The 16,581-nt window shown below is 46.6% G+C and overlaps 1 protein-coding gene across 1 annotated transcript in view; it reads left to right on the plus strand.

Moving 5' to 3' along the window:
* Positions 1 to 16,581, plus strand: part of LOC147663082 (glutamate carboxypeptidase 2-like) — a 222,372-nt gene that overhangs the window by 174,178 nt on the left and 31,613 nt on the right. Inside the window, exon 8 of the mRNA XM_086950692.1 lies at positions 15,522 to 15,641. Coding sequence (XP_086806818.1) covers positions 15,522 to 15,641 — 120 coding nt within the window. The remainder of the gene's footprint in view (positions 1 to 15,521; positions 15,642 to 16,581) is intronic.

Genomic DNA, 16,581 nt, shown 5'->3' on the forward strand with positions numbered 1-16,581 from the left:
CCCTGGACCCCAAGACAGCCCTGGGCAACAGGTTCATCCTGGTCTTGGTGGACCATGCCACCAGGTACCCGGAAGCCATCCCTCTCAGGACAGTGACGGCCCCCGTGGTGGGACGGGCACTGATGGGTGTTTTCTCCCGGATGGGGTTCCCCAGAGAGGTGGTGTCCGACCGAGGCACCAACTTCATTTCGAACTATATGAAGTCTCTGTGGAAGGAGTGTGGGGTAACCTACAAGTTCACCACTCCTTACCACCCTCAAGGAAACGGGCTGGTTGAGAGATTCAACCGGACCCTGAAAGGCATGATTATGGGTCTTGAAGAACCAATGAGGCGGAAATGGGACGTCCTCTTGCCATGCCTGTTGTTTGCTTACCGTGAGGTGCCGCAGAAGGCTCTAGGGTTCAGCCCCTTTGAGCTCTTATACGGTCACCCGGTAAGAGGACCTTTGAGTCTGGTCAAGGAAGGCTGGGAGCAATCTCCCAGGAAACCTCCCCAGGATGTATACAGCTACATGCTGGCCTTCCGGAACCAGACTCGGCGCTTCAGAGAACTTGCTCAGGCAAATCTGGAGGCCAGCCAGGAGGAGATGAAGCGATGGTACAACCGGAATGCCACTCTGGTAGAGCTTCAGCCTGGTCAGGAAGTATGGGTCATGTCCCCTGTGGAACCTTGTGCGCTCAAGGACAGGTGGACTGGACCGTTTAAGGTTTTGGAGAAGAAGAGCGATGTCACCTACCTGGTGGACTTGAAATCTCCCAGGAACCCCTTGCGGGTCCTGCATGTCAACCGTTTGAAGCCCCACTTAGAAAGGTCCGAAGTGGGCATGCTCCTAGCTACAGATGATGGAACAGAGGAGGAGAGTGAGCCTTTTCCTGACCTCCTGTATGCTAAAGAGCAAGACGGGTCAGTGGATGGTGTGGTCCTCTCTGACACACTGACCCTTGAGCAGAAACAGGATTGTCGCCCCCTGTTGGGACAATTCCCGGATCTGTTTTCCTTGGTTCCGGGTGTCACGCATTGGTGTGTCCATGACGTTGACACCGGAGACAGCCCTCCTGTGAAGCACAAGGCTTACAGGGTGACTGACAAGGTCCGAGCGTACATTAAGGAGGAGATCTCCAAAATTTTCGCATTGGGGGTGATTGAGTCCTCTAGCAGTCCTTGGGCCAGCCCAGTGGTCTTGGTCCCGAAGGCTGCAGCGCCTGGTGCTTCACCAGAACTCCGGTTCTGCGTGGACTACCGAGGGCTCAATTCAGTCACGAAGACTGACGCACACCCCATCCCCAGAGCTGATGAGCTCATCGATCGGTTGGGGGCTGCCCGGTACCTTAGTACGTTTGACTTGACGTCTGGGTACTGGCAGATCGCCTTGACTGATGGGGCAAAAGAGAGGTCAGCATTCTCCACACCAGATGGGCTATACCAGTTCCGGGTGATGCCCTTTGGGATGAAGAATGCCCCCGCCACCTTCCAGAGGTTGGTCAACCAGGTCTTGGCTGGACTGGAGGAATTCAGCGCCGCCTACCTGGACGACATCGCAGTGTTCAGCGCCAGCTGGGAGGAACACTTGCGTCACCTCCAGGAAGTGTTGTTGGCCCTGCGCGGAGCAGGCCTCACAATCAAGGCCAGTAAGTGCCAGATTGGGCAGGGTTCTGTGGTGTACTTGGGGCACCAAGTAGGGAGTGGTAAGGTGGCCCCCCTGCAACCCAAGATTGATACCATCCTGGCTTGGGCACCGCCCAAAACCCAAACGCAGGTGAGAGCCTTCTTAGGACTCACGGGTTATTACAGGAGGTTTGTCAAGGATTACGGTAACATTGTGCACCCCTTGACTTCGCTGACTTCCAGGAAGCAGCCACGAAACGTGATCTGGACTGATGCCTGTCAAACGGCCTTTGACACCCTGAAAACTGCAATGTGCACAGCACCTATACTCCAAGCACCCGACTTTTCGAAAGAGTTCATTGTTCAGACGGACGCTTCAGAGCATGGCGTGGGGGCTGTTCTAGCTCAGGTGAATGAAGAGGGCCGAGACTTGCCTGTAGCCTTCATCAGTAGGAGGTTACTTCCCAGGGAAACAAGGTGGAGTGCGATAGAGAGAGAAGCATTTGCTGTGGTCTGGGCGCTGAAGAAGCTAAGACCCTACCTGTTTGGGACTCACTTCCGGGTTCAGACAGACCACAGGCCCCTCAGATGGTTAATGCAAATGAGGGGTGAGAATCCAAAACTGTTGAGGTGGTCCATTGCTCTACAGGGGATGGACTTTACGGTGGAACACCGCCCTGGTACAGATCACGCCAATGCTGATGGTCTGTCCAGATTTTTCCGCCTTAGTGATGAGGACTCCCTAGGTTAAGGGTAGTTCTCCCCACATTTCAGCTGGAGGGGACACGTGTTAGACCTGACATCATTGGCTTGAGTCTCTCCTCCATTTTTCTGTTTGCCTCTACTGTTTTACGATGTTTTGCTGGTATATGCTTTGGGCGCCGTGTCACTGCTGATCAGTGCCATAGCGCAAGTGCTCCCTCTGTTAAAATGATGTATCTATTGTATCCATGTTTGGCTTATTTGGTTTACTGTCAGTCCCTAGTCTAGTGCACCAGGAGTGCCGGGGCTTGTAAATACAAATGCCGCTCGTGGGCTTGCAGCACGTGTTGTGCCACCCACAGGAGCGGCCGTGTAAACGAATGTCTACGGGTCGGTCATTGCGAGACCCACGTGCACTCTTGCACTGTCACGTCGGCTGCGCAGGTATACCTACTTGCCAGCCCCTCCAACCTTCCCTTAACTTCATGTTAGTCACCCCTATGGTAGGCCCATGGGCAGGGTGCATTGTAAGTGTAAGGTAGGACAAGCCTGACCAAGTTGGCATGTCCTGATAGTGAAGTGCCGCCATCTTAGGGCTTCACTATTGCGAGGTAGCCTGCTCTCCGTTGGATAGAATGGGCCGCCGGGATTATTAACGCTATAATCCTAGCTGGCCCGGGGAGCATGGTGCAATGTCGAGTTTGGTATCCCTGAACTCGGGGTTTAATTACGCATCCGTTGGTGTGGATGGTCTTTGGACTCTGGGTTCGAAAATAGCACTTTTAGAAAGTGTCTATTTTCTTGTCTAACCATATCTGGTCTCTGCTGGTCTTGCGTGTGAGTGACAGGAGCTGGGTGGCTCCAAGAGGTCTGGATGAGTCAGTGTGGGATGAGTGGGACATTACGTTGAGAGTAGGGGGAGAGTAGTTGTTGATAGCCTGCCTTGCCTGATACAATGCTGGCTCCACCTCCTGCCGAGCGACTGATGGCTCTGTACCTGCCATGGACGATCCTAGCCCCACCTCCTGCCAGGAGGGCGATAGCTCTGCTCCTGCCAGTGTCAATGCTGGCTCCACCTCCTGCGGGGCGTCTGAGGACCCGGCCCGGCTCAATGAATAGGCCAGGTGCTACTGCCTAGCTCCACCCACCACAGACCCAGGATGTTGGGAAACCCCCGGCATAGACAAAGGGATCAAAGACGAAAAGGGGTATAAGAGGAGGACCCCTGAACTAGGAAATCAGATCACTTCTGACAAGGAACCCTGTAACCAAGGACAAGAAGCCTGTTGATCTAAAGGACTGCCTACCCCTTCTGCCAGTGTGCTGTTGTTGGGGGAATCCTGCAGTGCTTCTTTATTTTTGCCAAGGAACCAGGAGAGAGGAACTGGGTGTGTACTCTCACGCTTGCTAAGAAAATCTCCAAGGACTGGAAGAGTGCCAGTCTCCTGCCGAAGTCACAGGGCTAAAGGACTTCACCTGCTACAAAGTGCTATCTGCTGGAAGTGTGAATCCAGCATCTCCGAAAGAACCAGCAACCACGACGATCGGACGCTGGGCCCAACCGACGCCAGCAGCAACGCCAGTGAGTAGGAGTACGGCTCTAACTCCAGAGGACCTCGTGTCTGCCCCGCTGCTGATCGCATCAACCGTGTGCCCTTCGACGCCGTGAGCGCTGCTCACTCTGTGCAACTGCATCATCGACAACGCCTGCTGAGGCCTGATCGACACCGGAGACGCGACGCCGGATTGCTCGACGCCGCTGATCTTCGTGTGCTTCATTTTCCTAAGGTACTGTGTTGTTGGGGGTCCGTGTGACTCCAGGCCCGACGCAGAGCTCCTCGCGGTCGACGCCGAACCTGTGGAGTATCTCTGCCCAGCGTTGTGTAGCTCCCGTGTGAGTTACCCTGTTGCTAAAGAACTGTGTTTCCAAGAAGAAGATTTGCTTGATATAAAAGACTCTTGTGCTAAAGAAGAAACTACCTTTGAACTATCCTTTTTCCTTCCCGAACGTATTTATTCCGATTGTGTACAGTTTTGCCGTTATTTTGGTCTTGTGCTAAGCCTTATATAAAAATACTTATTTTTATAATACTACGGTGTCGTGTCCATTTGTAGTGTATTCACTGTATTACTGTATGTGGTCATAATTGCTTAACACACAGCCTCTTAGATAAGCCTGTTCTGCTCTGCCAAGCTACCAAGGGGGTGAGCAGGGGTTATCGAAGGGTGTGATCCCCTTGCCCTGACTAGAAAAGGAGTGTCCCTATTTGGCAGAAGTGTATACCTCTGCCAACTAGAGACAGCCGGTTCTAACACGCAGGTATCATCGTGCTAGGATCTATGGTGTGCAGACAAGATAAATTAGAGGTCTTACCAAGTTCAAGTAGAGTAGAATTTGAATAATGGATTCTCTGGTGATCCGCCTCTCGAATTATCTCCCTAGATTTTTCGTGGGGGCATAGAGTCCTGCCCCGTGCCCCGTTCGGTCACGGACGGGCGCACACGGGCAGGACTCAGGCTTGACTCCGGCGCGCGACCCGCGCGCGACCGGCGCGCCCGCTGAACGCGTCCGCTGCGCGGAGCCATGGCCGAATGATTTTATAGAGGCGCCCGAGTGACAGGAGAGGAAAGCCCACTCCAAGATGTCCGCCAATGAGCTCTTAGCTCGGTCCCTCGGTGATGACGGCCCTAAGTCGGAAGCAAGTAATCTGCCAAACACCGAGCGGAGTCACCTAAATGTTTATAACTAGAGGACAAGGAGTCCTGTAACCCAAAATCAGAGCGCGAGTAGAAGCGCCGAAATTAAGAGCAGCGTGGAGCGCTGGTGCAGGTGTGGGAAGGACACAAGGGGGGGTGAATCAAGGTATTAAAACAATTAAAAATAGCAACCACCCGGCTCAAGCCTCAGGGGTCGAATATCAGCAATCTACCCGATCGGAGTGCCTCTTCAGTTTTTATAGAGCCGCCCGAGTGACAGGAGAGGAAAGCCCACTCCAAGATGTCCGCCAATTAGCTCTTAGCTCGGTCCCTCGGTGATGACGGCCCTAAGTCGGCCAGTGGGCGAGGGGGAGGCAAGTAATCTGCCAAACACCGAGCGGAGTCACCTAAATGTTTATAACTAGAGGACAAGGAGTCCTGTAACCCAAAATCAGAGCGCGAGTAGAAGCGCCGAAATTAAGAGCAGCGTGGAGCACTGGAGCAGGTGTGGGAAGGACACAAGGGGGGGGTGAATCAAGGTATTAAAACAATTAAAAATAGCAACCACCCGGCTCAAGCCTCAGGGGTCGAATATCAGCAATCTACCCGATCGGAGTACCTCTTCAGTTTTTATAGAGGCGCCCGAGTGACAGGAGAGGAAAGCCCACTCCAAGATGTCCGCCAATGAGCTCTTAGCTCGGTCCCTCGGTGATGACGGCCCTAAGTCGGAAGCAAGTAATCTGCCAAACACCGAGCGGAGTCACCTAAATGTTTATAACTAGAGGACAAGGAGTCCTGTAACCCAAAATCAGAGCGCGAGTAGAAGCGCCGAAATTAAGAGCAGCGTGGAGCGCTGGTGCGGGTGTGGGAAGGACACAAGGGGGGGTGAATCAAGGTATTAAAACAATTAAAAATAGCAACCACCCGGCTCAAGCCTCAGGGGTCGAATATCAGCAATCTACCCGATCGGAGTGCCTCTTCAGTTTTTATAGAGCCGCCCGAGTGACAGGAGAGGAAAGCCCACTCCAAGATGTCCGCCAATTAGCTCTTAGCTCGGTCCCTCGGTGATGACGGCCCTAAGTCGGCCAGTGGGCGAGGGAGAGGCAAGTAATCTGCCAAACACCGAGCGGAGTCACCTAAATGTTTATAACTAGAGGACAAGGAGTCCTGTAACCCAAAATCAGAGCGCGAGTAGAAGCGCCGAAATTAAGAGCAGCGTGGAGCGCTGGTGCAGGTGTGGGAAGGACACAAGGGGGGGTGAATCAAGGTATTAAAACAATTAAAAATAGCAACCACCCGGCTCAAGCCTCAGGGGTCGAATATCAGCAATCTACCCGATCGGAGTGCCTCTTCAGTTTTTATAGAGCCGCCCGAGTGACAGGAGAGGAAAGCCCACTCCAAGATGTCCGCCAATTAGCTCTTAGCTCGGTCCCTCGGTGATGACGGCCCTAAGTCGGCCAGTGGGCGAGGGGGAGGCAAGTAATCTGCCAAACACCGAGCGGAGTCACCTAAATGTTTATAACTAGAGGACAAGGAGTCCTGTAACCCAAAATCAGAGCGCGAGTAGAAGCGCCGAAATTAAGAGCAGCGTGGAGCACTGGAGCAGGTGTGGGAAGGACACAAGGGGGGGGTGAATCAAGGTATTAAAACAATTAAAAATAGCAACCACCCGGCTCAAGCCTCAGGGGTCGAATATCAGCAATCTACCCGATCGGAGTACCTCTTCAGTTTTTATGGAGGCGCCCGAGTGACAGGAGAGGAAAGCCCACTCCAAGATGTCCGCCAATGAGCTCTTAGCTCGGTCCCTCGGTGATGACGGCCCTAAGTCGGCCAGTTGGCGAGGGGGAGGCAAGTAATCTGCCAAACACCGAGCGGAGTCACCTAAATGTTTATAACTAGAGGACAAGGAGTCCTGTAACCCAAAATCAGAGCGCGAGTAGAAGCGCCGAAATTAAGAGCAGCGTGGAGCGCTGGTGCAGGTGTGGGAAGGACGCAAGGGGGGGTGAATCAAGGTATTAAAACAATCAAAAATAGCAACCACCCGGCTCAAGCCTCAGGGGTCGAATATCAGCAATCACTATTTGATAAGTTACGATGCTCTCATGTATTTTAATCATTGCTGAATGTTAAGGTATATTATTGCTGGAAACCACTAGATGGCACGTTTAAATTAATTATGCCCTCCATTTAAGTCTATGCAAAAGCAGAAAATACTGAGTGAAACATGAAAGAAATCAGGCCTGCCAAGCGACACGCAACACGTGTGACGCCCACGCATTTCAGTGCGGTGACAAATGTATTGAGTACTGCACTTCTGTCTGCCAGCCCCGATACAGTGCAGCCAATGATGATCACCGACGTGTCACCAGGGGGCCGGGATTAAATCCTAAATGTGCGGTACTCCCGCGTCACGTCCGGCCGCCAGGAACAGGAAGTCAGTTCGGTCGGCGGGGGAATGAGTGAGCGTGCAGGCTGCCTCAGTTGCTCACTCTCGCAGCCTCTCATCATGACGCCACCAGGCAGGCCGGGCCAGCCGCAGGGGGGGTCCCGACCGTCCGGGCGCATCATGAGCAGCTCAGCTGACCTGAGGGCTCAGACTGCCTCAGAGTGGATGAAGACAGCACTGGCAGTATGGCAGTAGGCAGTGTCTGTGCTGCACAATCGTGGCTGGGCAGCAGCAGGTCAGTCAACAATAAGTAAGTGGACAGTCGAGTGCCAACTGCCCAGTGTTTTTGCGCGGCTCCACAAATGTATTCAAATATGGCACTTGCAGCGTCGCGCTGCCTGCCACAAGCACAACTTTCACCGGTGCCGCCCCGTGCGCTATCAGCCTCCTCAATTCAATAATGCCAGAGACCTAAGGGAGCCCGAGAAGAGTGAGTGACCCACCACCAGGTTGCAGCGGCCGCCAGGACAGTCTGCGTGTCACCGTGACTGGACAGCCCAGCCCCGTGCCTCACTGGCCTGCTGAGCCTGGAGGGTGACTATAATTGAGGCGGCCGGCAAACCCAAATTACCGCGAGCGCAGTGGCTTAAACACTTCTGCTGCTTTCAAAGAGATGTGCTACGAATAACATCTGCTAGACTGTAGTACCCACAAAAGAGTCATCGTGTTGGTATAATGTGTGTCTGATGTGAAGTGCCCTGACACCCTACATTGGTATGAGCATAACTATTAAGCAAATGAACTGTTGGTGAGAGAGGGACCGAAAGATGTTAGAGTGCTTAAGGAATTAAATCGATGATATAAGGCACATACATGATTGGTACTACACAATAGTGTTGGGCCATATATGATAGACAAAGAGCATTACAGCAGAAATTACAGCAGTCACCAATAGTGAGTAACAGCAAAGCCATAGGTCAATTGCAGCAGTTTTAAGATCTTCTTAGAGTTTCTTGTTGCTCAAATTTGTGTAATTTCGGATATTTATATATGCTTCCCTCATTTTCATTGCTTGATTTTGCTTGCGCGAAAGTGTCACTCATAGTCATTGAAATGTCACTCATAATTACACTGAAATATGAAAATGTCACACTTAAGCAATCTGAAACCTTGGCAGCTATGAGAAATCATCCATGAAATGCTGACCTTGAAGTTTAGTTGCTTGCTCTTGAAGTAGGTTGACAGTGTGCCTTTTGAACTTAAATAAAAAACTGTGAGACTCGAAGGAGAAGGCATCGTAAATCAAAATATCCAGTGCCGCATGCTGCATGAAGACGAAGTTCAAGTTGCCAAATAGAAATGTGGTTGGTAGAATGGTTGGAAAAAACACGGTATAAAGAATTGCCAACCAAAAACAAAGTGTCTCAAACACAAAATGGCGGCACGTATTTTAACGATGTGCCGGATGGTTCACGGGGTCACTTTGCATCAAACACCCTCGGTAATCAGAAATCAGCTCAATATGCGTCACAGAAGGCAACACGAGTCACTTTTTCAAAAATAGCAGAAGAAGGGTAAGGCTGCGCGAGCTTGTGTGCTCAAGGCACTTTTGAAAATGAAGAGGGGATTAAACTGCTAAAAACAAATGTACTCTGTAGTAATGTTGGAACGATATAATAAAAGATAAGTAACTCACAATGTCTAGAAAAATTACAGTTCAGAAAACATGTAGAAACAGAGTTTTCTTAGACGGTCACAGTACAGTTTCAAAACATTGCAGGAAAGGCTGGCAGAAAAGCAGGGAAATCCTTTACGGATATCAGTAGAATAACATTGGCAGGAAGCACCTCCAGATAACACTCTCCAGATGTCACAGCAGTGCACCTCAGTATAAACTGGTATCTTAAACACGCATTCCAGACGGGAAACTGTGGAAAATCATGTTTAGTATCAGGGGAATCCCTTTGCTGGCCATAAATTATGACAGTTGAAGATTTAATCACGGCAACACAAACGTGGCAGAACAAGCAGAAAAGGCAGGGGAATCCTCCCAATATTGTAGAATGCCTGAAGTAAAATTTCAGCAGGGACTGGCACTTAAGGATAAAGGAGACCTGTTGAATGGTCACTGGTGGGGTTCTGAAGGTGGGGTCAAGTCAAATGATTTATATAGCGCGCTACATACCCAGAGGGTCTCAAGGCGCTTGAAGAAGGGTGGGGGATTACTTGCCAGTATGCTTGTGAAAAATAATTGAAAAACATTGACATTTTTTACCTTGTAGTTTCCTGGTCTTTACAGTTTTTATAAGTAGTAGGCTGAAGTGAAGTACGCCCAGATTATCGCCAAATTGTAGTGATGTATAAAGGATCACGTAGTCAGTCCGAGTGGTAGATAATCCACTTTGTCTGCCCTGATAGGTACTTTGTAAACTTCACAAATACCATCTTGTAAACATTGTGAAGTGCTTTGATGCCTTCTGGTCAAGATTGCAAATTATAACACACACTAAATAAAATAAATCAGGCTGATGGGAGGCTTCCCTCTTCAAGCTGCAGACGTCTGTTGCGTTTTCACATGAACAAAGTCCCTGCTTGCAGTACAAAGTCCCTGCTTGCAGATGGAGACAGGCTTCTGTCATGGGTTGTGGGCAAGGCAGCTTGCCTTGAAAACAGAAGCTATTGAGACATCAAATCAGTTGTTTTACCATAGTTTAGAGTCACAGCATCCCTCAATTACAAACCAAGTAAGGATGGGGACCCTGGAGTAGTGGCTGGAAGTTGCATAGGACAGTTCATTACTATCTCATACAAACTCAACTCAGTTGTTCAGTTAGAAATGGCTTAAATTGACCAGTGTGCCAAATGTATAGCATCGAGCCACTTGAACCCAGCTTCTGCACAAATCTTAGATCTTCTATTCTGAAAAGGCTCATTACACCTCTCACATTTTCACAGAAACTGAGGGTGGTAAACACTCTGAAAATGCTAGCATCGTTCACAGTAGCGCTTAACCAAAGCAACACAGGACACTTCACAGGAGTTTGCCTTCAGTAATGCAAACCTCAGTAGGCTCCATAACATTATGGTAGATGTAGTGTTTTTTATTGTATTCATTTAACAGTAAAACACTGACTCATTTTCAAAAAGCTTCAACAGCATTTTAAGTCAGCACCACTTATCTAAGTTGAGTTCCTCTGAAGAGCTTTAATGGAAGCAAAATATTGTCATGAAAGTACCTTAGTGACAATGTACCTGCTTAAATGAAAGAATGTTAAAACGCTGATTACAATGGTTGCTGCAGGGAGTGGGTGAAACATACAGAGACAGAATTTTAAAGGAATGGAGAGAGAGAGAGAGACCGAGAGAGAGAGTCGAGAGACAGAGAGAAATGCAGTGGTATAGGCCGGAGGGAGAGACAGCAAGTCGGCCTTTAATGTGCCAAATCAGTGGTCCCTAACCTGTGGTCCAGGGACCCCTGGTGGACCGCAACTCCTTCTTAGGGAGTTCGTCACTTCTAAAATTAGAGAATGCTAACAGATTAATAAAGTTTATATAAATGAAGCAAACTAGAATTTTGAAGGCATTTTAAATGAGAGGCTACAATTTAAGTTGGTATCTTCATATTGATTGATAGGAGCAGTGTAGGTGTATCCCAACAGAATATAGTATAGACAATGTGTGACCTCTGTTAGTCTAAAACCTTGACTTTATGCTGGTGCAGCACAACCAGATAGCCGGGAGTGGCTTTTTGGGTGCTAGAATCCACAATTCTTTATTTTGTCTTTAAAAATTCATATCTCCAGTTCTCTTCATTGGATTTTTGTTGTTTTAGTGTCATTTTAAATGTAAAAATCTCCTGTGTTATAAATTGATGTTTAATTTTTAATGTGTTGTTTCTTTTTACGTATTTACTGTTTTGGATTTTATTGAATTCTTTAGACATACCTGTCTCGTATGTTAAGCCTGACTGCTCATTTGCCAAGCTTCCAAGGGTTGAGCAAGGATTAATTTATTGAGACTCGACTATACCTAATAGTGATTGTTATTGTTACTAGTTGCAGGTGAATACCCTCAATTAAATGCAGAACAGTTAGCTTCTTTTAAACCATTCCAACTCTCCAGATGTGACCAATGAAATATCTGTTATAAGCTCCCGCCCAAAAATTATGTCCTTCTACAAACAAAGCCTGGATGCGTGACATCTAGTCATTATCCTCATGACCAAAAAAGAAAACCTCAAACTATCACCTCCTGTTCTGCTTGAAGTGTGAGTTATGAGTCATTTTCGTCATTTATTAATTAATAATTCAATTGGTTCCCTAGTGTCTGCTATAAATAATCTTCACCAACTTTGTATGAACTTTGCATGAACTTCCTTTTCATTATTGTTGCTAAATGTTCCCTTTCTGAAACTGTGTCTGCTTTGCTCTCAACCCAGTTTTTCCTGATCTAGTGAATCACCCTCAGCTAGAGCGGATCACTCACCTTGAGGCAACCCTGAAAACTCTCTATTTTGCCCTCACCCCCCCCCCCTTGCCTTTTACTGATCATTTGCAAATCCTGCAATTGCCCCAGTTTCTTGGGAAAAAAAATTCCGCCGGGGCACCTGCGGGCAGCGTTTTGAAACGTCTGGTGTGGCAAGGTTCCAAAGGAGATAGATGCTTCCTTTGAGTTATCACCAAAGCATGCCCTTAATGTTTTCTGTGGCACCGTAAGCCTGAAACCTGTGTTTTCAGTTCTTTGAGTGATACTGGTACCCGCAGAGTCAATTACTGTGCTGTCAGCTGCTTAGCACACACAAGAAACTAAGGGGCATAATATTAAGCAAGGGCGATACATAATCGCTGCTGTTATCGGCAGGAAACTGCTGCTAAAGCGGCGATAATGGGCTTGATAATATGCCCTTGTGAAGTCCCATAGCAGCCCAGGTTAACACCAGAACCTGGGCTGCTATGGGAATTCACAAGGACATATCAAGCTCATTATCGCCGCTTTAGTGGCAGTTTCCTGCCGATAAAAGCGTCAATAATGTATCGCCCTTGCTTGATAATATGGCCCTAAGTATGTTACATTGTTCTACGAATATGTGCACAATTTCCTGGTATGTACATATGACACGTGAGAAGCATATCTGATAGGTCATCTTCTATGTAAAATAATTTCGGTTTGGACATGTCTTTTGGTTTGCTTTTGTTAGTTCTGCTTGGTGTTCTTATCTTATGACGATTCTCCTTTAATACTGATGGAGCAGTTCTCAGGAGCACACTCTTTTTGTCAACCAAAAAGTCCTTCTGATGCCAGAAGATGACGACTCGACATTAATTTATATATGTAAATGCTGCTGCAATAGACAAGGACAAATGAACTGTGGCCCGAATTGACTGTCTACTGTGTAGTCGGAGAACAGAATAAGCCGACCCCTGCAAGAGGTGTCATGCTCCAACCTCGGATGTTTACAAGGATATCTTAGATTTACACTCTATACAACCTGTTCCGCAGAATCTCTTGCATTATACATGAGGTTCAAGAATTTGGACTCCTGCAAGTGTAGTAGTTGAAGCCGGTGAAGCCATCACATGAAGTGTGACATTGTCTGCAGTGCCTGTATAGGTAGTTTGGTGCCGTGTTGCTGGGAGCAGCATTGGTACAAGAGACCCTTCTGGATGGATGGTTAGGTCTGTGATGGGAGGCTGCATTGTAGGTTTTGTGGTTGATAATTTGTTAAAAGTAACAATTGGCATGTGAATTGTTTTTCCCTCTTTTGCTCTGGGTAAATGTGTGATACAATAAAATAAATGGTGGACCCCAAAAGGGAATGTTGATGACCCCTGCAGGCAACCACCAGCTCAATTTAAGCACTGCAAATGTTTATCTTACATATACACTTGGAAAGAAAAAAAAGAGAACCCTATTTTATTCCAACTGAGCATAACTTCTATTGTTTGATATTGAAAGCAATTTTTGGGTGATGCCCTTTTTGCTAAGATTAAATGTGTTCCTTTTTATGTGCTTATGTTCAGCCAATGTAGGCCAATCATCATTTGATTGATGCTTTGAATAGTGCGGCACAGACACGTGGGGCCTGAGTTTTATTTTGGCGGACAAGATACTCAGCCACAAACATGACGGATATGCTGTTCATCTTATTACAAGTGCCATAGGATATAATGCACATATAAACCAGGCCCTTAGATCCTCATAATGAGTGGCCAGAGATGTATTTTACACACTTGTTTTTCTTAGAAGAGATTGTATGGGAAACTCCCGGTGAAGGCATGCGGGAACTGTCCTGGAAATACTGTTCCTAAATGTTATAAACAAAAACATGTAATCCCTATTAATTACCCACCACAGGAATCACCATGCTCTGGTAACGATAATTCCAGACCAGGATAATAACGTAAATTTAATGGGCCAGTTATTATTAGGGTGTTAGTCTTTGCTGACGCTAGTCATTTAATGAAGTGTTTCTGTATATATTTGATATAATAGTTTTACAAGAGAACTTTCAAACAAATCACTTTATAATGCCTAATATCGAGTTTATTATTAACTTTATTTAATTTATCATCCATCCCAAAAAAGAAAAAAAAAGAAAAGTATAATTTGCATTGTTTAGTTGCTGACAGTAAAAATGCTGGTTTTGAAGATGGTGCATGCTGGCAATTATGAATTATAACCTCTTGGCTTCAATCCGTGCTCTTCTCGCTTGTGTGAAGTTGACTGAAAAAGCCAAAGGTATGTGATTAATAAAAAGGGGATTCAATGGAGAAACCCACATCAAACACAGAGTAGTACATGCTACAATTCGAGCCATTCGTGCCTGGGGATGGCAGAAAAAGTACAGCTGGGAGAAAATTGACCCAAGAAAATAAACTAGAATGAGCGAAGAAACCACTGACATTCAGGAAAGGAGAGATGTGATGCTGAAAACATTAGACTAGATCAACATGAAGAACATTGTGGTTTTTGGCTTATCCCACAGTTTAATTCACTGTTCATATCTCACATAATAGAGGACAAGTACCCCTCTCCTACATGTTCTCTGAGCTTCCTGATGATGATGGCCCTACTTTTGATTTACAACCAGAAAGAACTGCCCTTGCAAAATCTGCTGGATCTCATAAACTGACCCAGGAGACGCCTTGGCCACATGGCTGGTCCCGGGAACTCATTAAAAAGATATAAACGTTGTACATAAATTCTGGGAATGGGTTGCAGAGCAGTCTTGGCCTTTGCCATTGTACTAGACTATGAAGGGAAGCCTTGTTGGTGTCAATTTATTAGAAAGGGACGGGTTGAGCCAGCCAAATATAGACTATTATTATCAGTGCTTAGTCCTTGCACAAAAATAGAATTAACACCACTTGCTGAACTGGGTCAATTTGTTTGTTTTATTGCCAACGTTGCAACCAGGCTTTAGAGAGACTCATTCAACTACACACATATGGAGTGGGCCAATCAGAGCACCCAACCAGGGTTAGCCTTCTTTATTGTTTTGTTATTATGTGGACTTCAGATTCACATTTGACTTGGTCAGTAGGTAAATATTGTGGGGCAAACTGAAGAATCTTAAAATTCAACTTGAGGAATCTTAAAATTCATCCCAGGGCACTAGCTGCAATTCAGACTTTCTATACCATCATTTTGATATCCCACAGTGAGAAATTCCCTATGTAAATGTTGTTTTAAATTGGATGAATTGAGATCTATGGCAATCGGCCTTCTGATCAGGAAAATAGTCAGACTTGTTAAAGGATACAATTCATAACTTGATAAATGTAATGTATTCAACAAAAATAACCAAATTCTTCTTATTTTTAAAGGAGTTATTCAATATGTCTGAATGTGTTAAATATACAGTTTTATATTTCAAGTGATTTAATAGATAGCAATTATATGAGAATAATAGTATGTTTTAGTTAACCAAAATCATGTATTGGGTCTGAAAGAGTTTCTCCTTTCCCTGTTAGACACTGAAACATGTATTCTTATTTCGGAATTGTAAGACTATGTACATGGATAACAGTAGGTTTAAATCTGCTTTGCATCGTTTATCAGTTTTTCATTCCTATTCAGACAAGGCTAGAAATGTGATTCATTATTAAGGGTGTATGTTTATGTCTACAGATAGATACATCATTTTGGGCGGTCATCGAGATGCCTGGGTCTTTGGAGGTATTGATCCAACATCTGGAGCAGCTGTTCTACATGAGGTTGTACGAAGTTTTGGCAATCTTGTAAAAGAAGGTATGGTAATTCTACTTTTTAAACAAAGAAATCATCAATTGCTCCACCAACTACATTTCTAAACATGTTTACGATTAGGCTAGATTTTCAAAGATGGGCTTGAGGATAAGGTAAAAAAACATGCATCAGATGATTGCCGAAGCTCTGCCTGCTTACTACCATGCCAATAATGCACTAGCAAAGTGCATTAACACTGTGACATAATATATACAAATTCACATGTTGTGTGTGAAAGATTTGTTCCAATACCAATTTTATTTGCCAGATCTATTTCTTACATTATTCACGAGAAATTAATGCATCGTACATGTTAAAGTGGCACAATCATGTTGGTGGTGTTTTAATGTATTATTTTTTTGTCTAGTGATAAACGATCTAAACAGGCATTGGCAAAGCCATTAGAATATTTAATAGGTGAAGGTACTTTATTTAATCGATGTATGTGTGGTTTTTCAATCAATCAATCAATCAGTCAGTCATTTGTTAAGCTCACTACATACCCGTGAAGGTCTCAAGGTGCGGGGGGAGGTGGGTGCCGCGACTGATTGAGCAGCCAGGTCTTTAGTATCCTCTTGAAGGTCAGCAGGTCTTGGGTCTGTCGTAGGATCAGTGGGAGGGTGTTCCATGTCTTGGTGGCGAGGTGGGAGAAGGATCTCCCGCCGGTGGAGAGGTTAGCGGAGCATAGCTGGCGGTTGGGGGTGTAGAAGGAGAGCCGTCTGTTGAGGTAGGCTGGGACGATCTTGTGGAATGCCTTGTGTGCGTGGATGAGGAGCTTGAAGGATATCCTCTTGTTGACGGGGAGCCAGTGCGGGTTTCTCAGGTGGGGGGTGATATGGCTGTGTCGTAGTACATCGAGGATCAGTCATGCTGAGGCGTTTTGGATGCGTTGTAATCGATGATGACCTTGGTCGGGGCTCCCACGTAGAGGGCGTTTCCGTAG

This window comes from Lissotriton vulgaris, unplaced genomic scaffold, assembly GCF_964263255.1.
Source record: "Lissotriton vulgaris unplaced genomic scaffold, aLisVul1.2 SCAFFOLD_3341, whole genome shotgun sequence".
NCBI lineage: Eukaryota > Metazoa > Chordata > Amphibia > Caudata > Salamandridae > Lissotriton > Lissotriton vulgaris.